At 51.7% G+C, this 9,793-nt stretch overlaps 1 protein-coding gene across 2 annotated transcripts in view; it reads left to right on the forward strand.

Moving 5' to 3' along the window:
* Window positions 1-9,523, forward strand: part of PRELID3A (PRELI domain containing 3A) — a 182,047-nt gene extending 172,524 nt beyond the window's left edge. For both annotated transcript variants that reach the window (XM_050767588.1, XM_050767587.1), the window contains 5 exons: window positions 294-383; window positions 4,771-4,841; window positions 4,951-5,053; window positions 7,064-7,150; window positions 8,451-9,523. In XM_050767588.1, the coding sequence (XP_050623545.1) occupies window positions 294-383; window positions 4,771-4,841; window positions 4,951-5,053; window positions 7,064-7,117 (318 nt within the window). In that variant the 3' untranslated portion in view covers window positions 7,118-7,150; window positions 8,451-9,523. The remainder of the gene's footprint in view (window positions 1-293; window positions 384-4,770; window positions 4,842-4,950; window positions 5,054-7,063; window positions 7,151-8,450) is intronic.
* The last annotated feature ends 270 nt before the right edge of the window (window positions 9,524-9,793 follow it).

The raw sequence follows: 9,793 nt of genomic DNA on the forward strand, positions 1-9,793 counted from the left end.
CTTTGGGGCTCTGCCCAGACCCCACCCGGCAGAGGGGCCTCCCGGCTCCACTGCCCGCAGCCTGTTGTATTTTGCCGGAAGCATAGTGCTGCCGGACGCTCCACTCTGCTGGAATTCATTTCTTTGCTCAGTGGCTCACCTGCTGGACACAGGGGTTTTGTCTCTGTCCCTTGCTGCATCCCATGATACCATTTCTTGAATAGTGAACTAATTAGTAAATGCAGTGGTATTCGGTGGTGATATGAAATAGAATTTTTAGCGTTCCACTATGCTAGTTTTGCTTTGTTTTTTAGATTTTGGGAACCAGTAGGACTTTGACATACATCCAAGAACATTCTGTGGTGGATCCAGTGGAAAAGAAAATGGAACTTTGTTCCACCAATGTAAGCAATGGCCTCAGATGAGAAAGGGGCTCAGTGTGTCTGGGTGGTGGCACGTAAGGCCTTCGTTTAATTCTATTTCCAGCCCACCTTTGGCCTAGATGTTGATATTTTTCATAGAAAGGCTGAATTTATTTAGCAGTTTATCTTTTTATTCAAGTATAATAAGTATATAGAAAAATGCACATAATGATGAATTGTCACAAAGAACACACCTCTTAACTAGCAGGCAGGTCAAGCAACAGAATCTGACCAGGCCCTGAGACCCCTTGGGCACCCCCCACAGGATAACCGCTGTCTTGACAACCAGCAGACATTTCTGTTTTTTTAAAGATCGGGTCTTGCCCTGTCACCCACACTGGAGTGTGGTGGTGTGGTCAATAGCTCAATGCAGCCTCACACTCCTGGGTTCAAGTGATCCTCCCGCCTCAGCCTCCCAGATAGCTGGGACCACAGGCACGTGCCACCACCCCTGGCTACTTTTTAAAAAATTTTTTTGTAGAGATGGGATCTCGCTGTTGCCCAGGCTGGTCTGGAACTCCTGGTCTCAAGTGATGCCTCCCAACTTGCTTTTTTCTTTTCTTTTTTTTTTTTTTTTTTGAGACAGAGTCTCTCTCACCTAGGCTGGAGTGCAGTGGATCTCAGCTCCCTGCAACCTCCACCTCATGGGTTCAAGCGATTCTCCTGTCTCACCCTCCCAAGTAGCTGGGACTACAGGTGTGCATCACTAACAGGCATTTTTTTTTTTTTTTTCCGAAACGGAGTCTCGCCCTGTCACCCAGGCTGGAGTGCAGTGAAGCGATCTCGGCTCACTGCAACCTCCGCCCCTGGTTTCAAGTGATTGTCCTGAGTAGCTGAGATTACAGCCGCATGCCACCACACCTGGCTAACTTTTGTATTTTTAGTAGAGATGGGGTTTCACTATGTTAGTCAGGCTGGTCTCGAACTCCTGACCTCGTGATCTGCCTCCCTTGGCCTCCCAGAGTGCTGGGATTATAGGTGTGAGCCACCGCTCCCTGCCCCAACAGGCATTTTTAAAGCTACTTCCCCACTTCATTCCTCTCTCACTTCTCTCAATTAAAAAAATGTATATTGGTCTAATGCAAATGCAAAGAACATGTTGGGGAATATGCATGGGCTAGGAAAATTATTTCATAAAATAATCCTTATTTTCAGCAAATATAGAAATGGGCTATGGTGGGTGAAGTCAGCCATGCCCTCATCTGGCCTCCTTTTCTGTCCCCAGTGCCACGGCTGGCTCTAGCCACCACTCATTTACTGGTTCTGCCAACAGCATCAAGTGCCTGCCAGGTACCCAGCACAGTGCTAGGGATGGGGAATGCAAGGATTAAAAGATATTCCCTCCTGACTGGCTCTGTCATCCCACGGTCGGCAGCTAAACAACCTGCGTAGGTGGCAGCGAGCAGGAGCCCCCCTAAGTGGCTGTGTGAAGGTAGGTGACAGGGAGCCTGGCAGGACTTCTCCAGACACACTGGCAGTGGGTGCCCTTGAGCCTTAGAGAGCCACAAACAGATGGTGTTGGAGACTAAGAGGGGAAGGTGGTGTGGGAGGGAGGAGGCTGGAGAGGGGCAGGGACGAGACCACAGAAGAGGCAGAGGAGCTGGAGGTCGTTGTTGTGGTAAGAAGGCGCTGAGCGTTTGTTGCAGGAAGGTGAGGTAGCCGGGGTGTGTGTTGGGAAGAATACCTTGGCAGGCTTGTGAAGAGAGGGTGGGGGGGATGTTGGAACCTAAGCCAGGGAGACCAGTAGTCCGGGCAGGTAATTGTCGAGGTGAGAGGTAACAGAGGCCACCTGGTGTGAGACATGGCGAGTGAGGAACGGGAGGCTCATGGTGCAGCTCCACTCTCTGGTTAGGGCGCCAGGCTGAATGGTGGCCCATCAGGGACAGGTGAGAGAAGAGAGAGGTAAGCTTGCTTTGCACATCCCGAGTATGCAGCCCCTGCACAGCAGGCCCTGGAGTGTCCAGCCTGAAGCTGAAGGTTTGGCCAGCAGCGCTGCAGTGAGGGAGGGGCGACCTGGGCCCAGGGGCAGGCAGGGCTGGTGGGCACAGTGGGTAGGGACAGGGCTGAGGAGCAGGTCATCCAGGCGGCCATATGCAAGTACCCGAACTGGTACCTGGGCAGCTCCCCATCTTCTCAGCATCTTGTGGGAGGCCCAGTGTTTGAAACAAAGTGGAGCTGCTCTGGGTCCCGCAGCTCCCCTGCCCCAACCCGAGGGCCTCAGGAGCTCCTATGAGCTTCTCAGGCGGCCGTGGGAGTAGCCCGCCAGGATGCTTGGTGCTGTCGGCCAGCCACGCTCTGCCCAGCTGGGGGCACCTTCTGTAGAAGGCAGTGGGTGCGTCCCTGTGTGCTGAGATGAGGCTCTGAGCCACCTGCAGGATGGAGCCTAGCTCCTTAGTGTACTACCTGGGCCTCTGCCAGTGTCCCTGGTCCTGCTGGCTCCTTGTCCCAGGCTGCACAAAATCACAGGAGCCTCAGTTGGGGCCCCCTGGCTATTCCTCACAGCTTATGTATTCTGTTCTCTCTGCTCCCAAAATCAGTATTTACTTACAAAATTCCACCTTATGCTTTCAGAAAATTCAGTTGTATGTAAAAAGGAACAGTTTATGCTCCAGTGAAGTCTGATGGAAAGGAAACGGGGTTTGGAGCAAGCCATGTGCTTGCATCCTGAAGCCGTCGCTGGATGACCCGATGACTTGGGGATGCTATTTGCATTTTCTGAGTCTCACATTTCTCGTATAAAAAAGAAAAGAACAAACCTCAGAGAAGTAAGGTTTATGCAACACAGTGACTTGCATAAAATAGTGCACATAAAATGACAACAGCTAATCAGAGTTTAATTTGTAATTGATATTATTAGATATTTCTGTAGCATGAAATGCCCATACACGTGAGACTCTTAATAACCTGGCACTCAGTAGGAGAGAGATTTCCTACTAACCATTTGCACTGGGACAGTGAGGCTGGGGGAGGGATTCAGTGAGAGATGACTGAAAAAAATGAGTGTCACTACAGAAAGGTTAATTTGCTTTTCACTGCTTAAACTTTTTAAAACATGGTCTTTTATCAGAAGTGGCGTTTGAAGAAGAGGGTGAATTGGGTTAAACAATGAAGCAATTCTAGGGCTCTGTTGTCCAGTGTGGCAGCCACCAGAAACATGGCTATTTAATTTTAAGCTATTTATGGCCAGCCCGGTGGCTCACGCCTGTAATCCCAGCACTTTGGGAGGCCGAGGCGGGCAGCTCACCTGACTTCTCTGAGGTCAGGAGTTTGAGACCAGCCTGGCCAACATGGCGAAACCCCATCTCTACTATAAATAGATCGCACCATTGCACTCCAGCCTGGGCAACAAGAGTGAAACTCCATCTGAAAAAAAAAAAAAATTAAGCTAATTAGGATAAAATTAAATTAAAAATTCCATTCCTGAGTCACGTGAGCCACATTTCAGGGGTGCATTAGCTGCATGTGTTTGTGGCTACCACATCAGACAGCATGCATAGGACATTACTGTTACCACAGAAAATTGTTAGCGTGGCTCTAGAGCTCCAGTGTTTACATTGCTTTTGATAGAAAAGGTAGACTGCGGTGGCTCGCGCCTGTAATCCTAGCACTTTGGGAGGCCAAGGCGGGCGGATCACGATGTCAGGAGATCGAGACCATCCTGGCTAACACAGTGAAACCCCGTCTCTACTAAAAATACGGAAAAAAAAATCAGCCGGGTGTGGTGGCGGCGCCTGTAGTCCCAGCTACTCGGGAGGCTGAGGCAGGAGAATGGTGTGAACCCGGGAGGCAGAGCTTGCAGTGAGCCCAGATCGCGCCACTGCACTCCAGCCTGGGCGACAGAGTGACACTCCATCTCAAAAAAAAAAAAAAAAAAAAAAAAAAAAAAAAAAAAAAGAAAGTATAAATATTCATAGGGAGTTAGTCTGTTTATAGGAAGTGGTACTGGAGGAGAAAAGAACCCTGCAATCTCCATGTGGATTCAGAGTCTGTCCCATCCAGTCATAGGAGACAGTGCTCCGTGGGCTGCCGTGGGTAGGTGAAAAGGTTTCTCTCACTTATATGAACACACAGGACTTTTTGTCCTTTTCTATAATACAACTTCTGATAGTTTTGGCAGCTTGACTGTACCTTGAAGGCCAGAGCCCTGCTCACGTGTGGAGTGGGACACGGGAAGAAGACAGATGACAGTTGCCAGAAGGAACAGCAAAGCCATGATTTGCTAGGACTTAATGTGGTCGTATCTCCTATGCCTAAAAGTTTCTTCTGTTCTGACCCCACTAAGTGCTAATTTTGGGATGGAAGAGTATGGGCAGGCAGTTTTGGAAGAAATGCAAGAGAAATACAATCTAAACCTTTTTTTCTTTTTAAGATCACACTCACAAATTTGGTGTCAGTTAATGAGAGGTTGGTGTACACACCTCATCCAGAGAACCCAGAAATGTGAGTCATCTCCTGTGGGACTGACACATTGAATGTCAAGGGTAAGGGCAGGGCAGACCCTCGTCTCTCTCAGGGCTGGTCAGCCCCTTTTCTTCTTGCTCTTTTGCAGGACCGTGCTCACACAAGAAGCCATCATTACCGTGAAGGGGATTAGCCTCGGTAGTTATTTGGAAAGTTTAATGGCCAACACGATATCATCCAATGCAAAGAAGGTATGTACCTCAATCCTAGAAGTCCTGCGTGTGCTCTAGTTGTTAAGGGCCAGATTAAGAAGATGACATTTTTAGTCTCATAAGTCTTCCTGGCTGGACATGTTGGCTCATGTCTGTAATCCTAGCACTTTGGGAGGCCAACGCAGGCGGACCGCTTGAGGCCAGGAATTCAAGACCAGCCTGACCAACATGCTGAAACCCCGTCTCTACTAAAAATACAAAAATTAGCTGGGCATGATGGCACACCTCTATAGTCCCAGCTACTCAGGAGTCTGAGACATGAGAATTGCTTGGAGCCATGAGGTGGAGGTTGCAGTGAGCTGAGCCACCACTGCACTCCAGTCTGGGTAACAGAATGAGACTCTGTCTAAAAAAAAATAATAAAAAATAATAAATAAATAAAATCCAGAGTGCTGGGGCTCTCCATTTGTGCTGAGCTCATAATGCTACAGCATTTCAAAACTCGGGTCAGGAAAGGCTGACCCAGGTCTGAGGGAAGTGCATCTGTGAAAGCCAAGGGAGCCGTAAAGTTACTCTTCTCAGTAGAGAAAGTATGGGGTAAACCTGGAGCGTAAACCCAGCCAAGGCAACTACCACTTCGAAGAGCCCAAATGTCATAAGCTCAGTTACCAAAGCAAACTAACCCACAACATCAGAGATACCAGGTGTTAACAGTGTCAGGTAGGCTATTCAGGACTTAGAGTCGTTTCCTATTTGATGGGCATTACCTGGCTTTGGCTGAACCTGTCCAGCGGTGATGCTTCCGTGGGGCCTGCCGCCGCCTTCACAGCTCTTCTCTGGCAGGATTTGGCAGTGAGCTTTGTAGAGGTGAGAGGAGAAAGGATGGATCCCAGGAGGCCATCCATGGCACTCCCTTTGTGTCTAGGGCATTGGAATGGAGGCAGAGATCGTTCTAGAAGTCCAGGTTGCCCTCCTCTCCAGCAGAGTTGATGGAAAGAGCTTGAATGTTTGGGAGGAAGATGTTCCTCACATTTAAAGGATGCCACTTGCCAGAGCAGGGCCTTTGCTTTTCACCTGGGCCCACCTGACAAGCTCATGTCTTCCCTTTGTCTGTCCCCCATGCCCCTCCCTCTTTCTCTTCCCCCCTTTTTGGGGGTCAGAAGTGAGTCTTCATTTCTGGGATCAGTGGGTGATTCCTAAGGCTGTACTTCCCTTTCCAATGTCCTTCCGTGCTTAACTCGCCAACCAGTGGAAAACCATTTATGGCTTGCGTTTAGTCTCATCACCAACAGAAGAGCCTGTCTATCTAATTTTGTGGACTCCAGATGTGAGAAGTAGAGATTTGAGCAGCTTAGCTCAGTTCAGAGGAGGCAGGGCCATGAAGGTCAAAGCGGGAGAGCTTTGTCCATGCTGGAGGAAGGAGCCCCGGTCTCATCCATCGTTTCCAGTGCTTGTTTTAGGGCAGAAGCCCTAAATGTTTGCCAAACAAAATATTATAAGAGGAAGGGAATATTCAGTGAGGCCGCAGCTACCTTAGATCTTTTATGTGAAAACCTTGGGGTAAACTCAGGACAAATTGGCTTTCCTTTATTTCACTTTATTAGGGGTTGTGTTGAAGGCTTAGGAGAGAATCACTGCTTCCCCTAGCCTGGTGGGGAGAGGTGTTGTGCCTGGAAACAGCGGAGCGGCCTGAGGGCAGGTGCAGGGGATGGGGTTGGGGGTGTGTGGAGGTGTCGCCCTGGGCTTTCCTGGCCTCCTGGGGCAGCCTCAGCACTGGGATTTGGGAGGTGAGGGACAGGACTTGCTGTACTGAGCTCAGCGGGGCGCTGGTTTGCTAACACAGCAGTGATGCTTAGGCACTGTTTTCCTTCCCCTTTCTGAGCTGGAGGAACTGCCTGCCTGTGTGAAGATCACTTGGAAAGGTCACTGCTGTGTCTCCTTGTAACTGCAGCGCTTCCCTTCTGCAGTTTAGCCCGTGGACTTGTCCCTTGCTGTCTGCAGCGCGAGGCGGGAGGGCCCACTCAGTGCTGAAATCTTTCTGTGTTGCAGGGGTGGGCGGCTATCGAGTGGATAATCGAACACTCTGAAAGCGCTGTGAGCTAAGGAGGCCTGCGCCCGTGCTTGTGATAAATGGTGGTGAGTACAGTATTCACTCACCTAGGGGGGCCTTGCAGCCCCTTGTGACCCGTGTGCATGGTGCACATGGCGAGGGGACGCCAGAAATATGCAGCTGCTGGTGGCTCTCCAGCCCAGAGCTCCTTAGTTTTCCACGGTGACACAGAATCACTGGGTTCATCTTTCTATTTCATTCCTTGCTTCGTGGCAGGATCTAGATTCCAAGGCCATTTCCTTTTAGCAGTGAAAGCCTTTTCTGGCATTTCCTTGAGCTTCACAAACATTGCTTGGCGTCCTGGGCCATCAGCGGCTGGACTTCTAATGGCCCTGCCCCGATGACCAGCGGCCACCAGGGCCTGCTCCCTCGGGAGGATGCGCCTCCCACCAGAGGCTGTGCTGCGCTGCTCTGGGCCGCTCGTCCCCATCTGTCCCCATCTGTCCCCTGTGTGTGTGGCTCCAGGGATCCTTAAGAACTTCGTGCTGATTTTGCTCGAGTCACTGAAGCCATGCTTTGCTCTCCTTGAACCCGAGCCAGGGGGCGGCCTTGGGCCTCGCCTCCTTCGTGGCCGTACCCTGGGTTCAGCGCCTGTAGGGCGCTCCCTTGCCTGGCAGCCTGTGTCTGTGTGGTGTGTGGTGTGTGCTGTGTGGTGAGTATATATGTGTGTGTGGTGAGTGCGGTATGTGGAGTGTGCATGGTATGTATATAAGTGTATGTGGTGTGGTGTGTGTATGCCGTGTGTGCGGTGTGCATGTGCTGTGTGTGGCGTGTTGTATTTGCTGTGTGTACTATGTGTGTTGTATGTATATATGTGGTGTGTGTGGTGTGTGTGTATGCTGTGTGTGATGTGCATAGGTGTGGGGTATGTGTGATGTGTATATATGTGTGTGTGGTATGTGGGGTGTGTGTGGTGTGAAGTGTGTGCTGTGTGTGATGTGTATATGTGTGGTGTGTGCTCTGTGTATGTGATGTGTATATGTGTGTGGTATGTGTCGTGTGTGCATGTTTGTATGATGTGCATATGTGTGATTTGTGTGTGCTGTTATGTGATGTGTATGTGTGGTGCATGTGCATGTGTGTATGCTGTGCATGTGTGTGATGTGTATTGTGTGCTGTGTGTGATGTGTGCATGTCTGTATGATGTGCATGTGTGTAATATGTGTGATGTGTATGTGTGTGGTGTGTGCATGTGTGTAAGATATGCATGTGTGTGATGTGTGTGTGATGTGTGTGTGTGGTGTGTCATGAGTGTGGTTTGTGTCTTGAGTGTGGTGTGTGGTGCACCCTCTGCCCCTCTGCGAGCTGACCCCGGTGTCTCCGCAGATGCTTCCCAGAAGAAAGGAAAGAAGCAGGTGAGGAGGTGAGGAGAGGACGAGCAAGGACCGGACGGAAGAGCGCGTCTGGCTGCGAGGGCGCGCAGGGCCGGGGAGGAGGATCGGGCTGGACTCATCGCGGGTCGCAGGTGACCCCGGGACTGGACGTCCCTCCCCTCATGAGCGTGCAACAGGGAGCAGCCCCAGCCAGCCCCGCCGCCGCCGTCTGCGTGGATGGAGGGCGCGAGGCCTTCGCCCATGTCCCTTAGGGGTGGCGCCCATCACCTTGCCTGCCATGGTGGCCCAGGCCCTTCTCTCACTGCAGGTGGCCCGTGCCGCCCCCGCCCGCCCGCGCTGTCCTCCACTCAGGCCCGTCCACAGACGCTGGGGGGTGTGCCGCCCTCCGGCCTTTCCCCCACCCTTGCCTTTGCCGCCCTCCGGCCTTTCCCCCACCCCCGCCTTTGCCGCCCTCCGGCCTCTCCCCCACCCCCGCCTTTGCTGGCCTCGGGCGGGCTCTCACTGTGGGGCTCACGGGGCCTGGGGCCGTGGCTTTCTTCTTGGCGCCCAAATGCCTTTCCTCGAGTGGCTAAGCCTCTCCTGACGAGGCTCCTCACGCGGGGAGAGGGCTGGGGTCCAGGGGTCTCCGGGCCTTTTCTGCAGGCTGTGCCGGCCCCCTCCAGCCTGCCCCTGCCCTGGGGACATCCTGTGCCCAGGCTGGAGGCCCCGCCTCGCTGCTGGCCAGCCTCACCTGCTGGGGCTGGAGGCCTTGGATCCCTCACAGCATCCGAGGTTTGAGTTCCTGTTTTTCTCCTTGCAGGGACAACGCCAAAGTTCTTTTTCCCACCATGTTTAAATCAAAGTTGTTTAAAACAACATTAATTTAAAAATATATATAAAAGCAACCCATGCTTATGGTTAAAAAAGAAAGTACAGGAGTCTGGAGTCCGTTGGAGGGTAAAGGACTCCCGCGCTGCCAGTGGCTCTTTTTCGCAAAGACTGCCGGAAGTTTTCTGTGCTTGTGAAAGTGTGTGTGTGGCCTTTCTCTTCCCTTCCTTTATTAAACACAGATAGGCTCATGCTGGATAAGCCGTTTCGTGTCTGTCTTTTTTCTGCGTTTAAGCAGCGTCATCTTGAGTGGAGCTGCCGGTGCGCGGTCCCTGTGCCGCCTTCCCCGGGACGCAGCGCCCTTGAGCGGCCCCTCTTGCTCCCGCAGCAGCTCTGTAATGTCCCAGTGGGAATGGTCTAGAACTTGTCAACCTGGTGGTTCTGCTCTAGACAGAAACAAGGAAACATGGGATCTGGAAACCGTCTCTGAAGCAGGGTTGGAGCGAAAGGGTCGCACACTGGCTGGGG

This window comes from Macaca thibetana, chromosome 18 (assembly GCF_024542745.1).
Source record: "Macaca thibetana thibetana isolate TM-01 chromosome 18, ASM2454274v1, whole genome shotgun sequence".
Classification (NCBI taxonomy): domain Eukaryota; kingdom Metazoa; phylum Chordata; class Mammalia; order Primates; family Cercopithecidae; genus Macaca; species Macaca thibetana.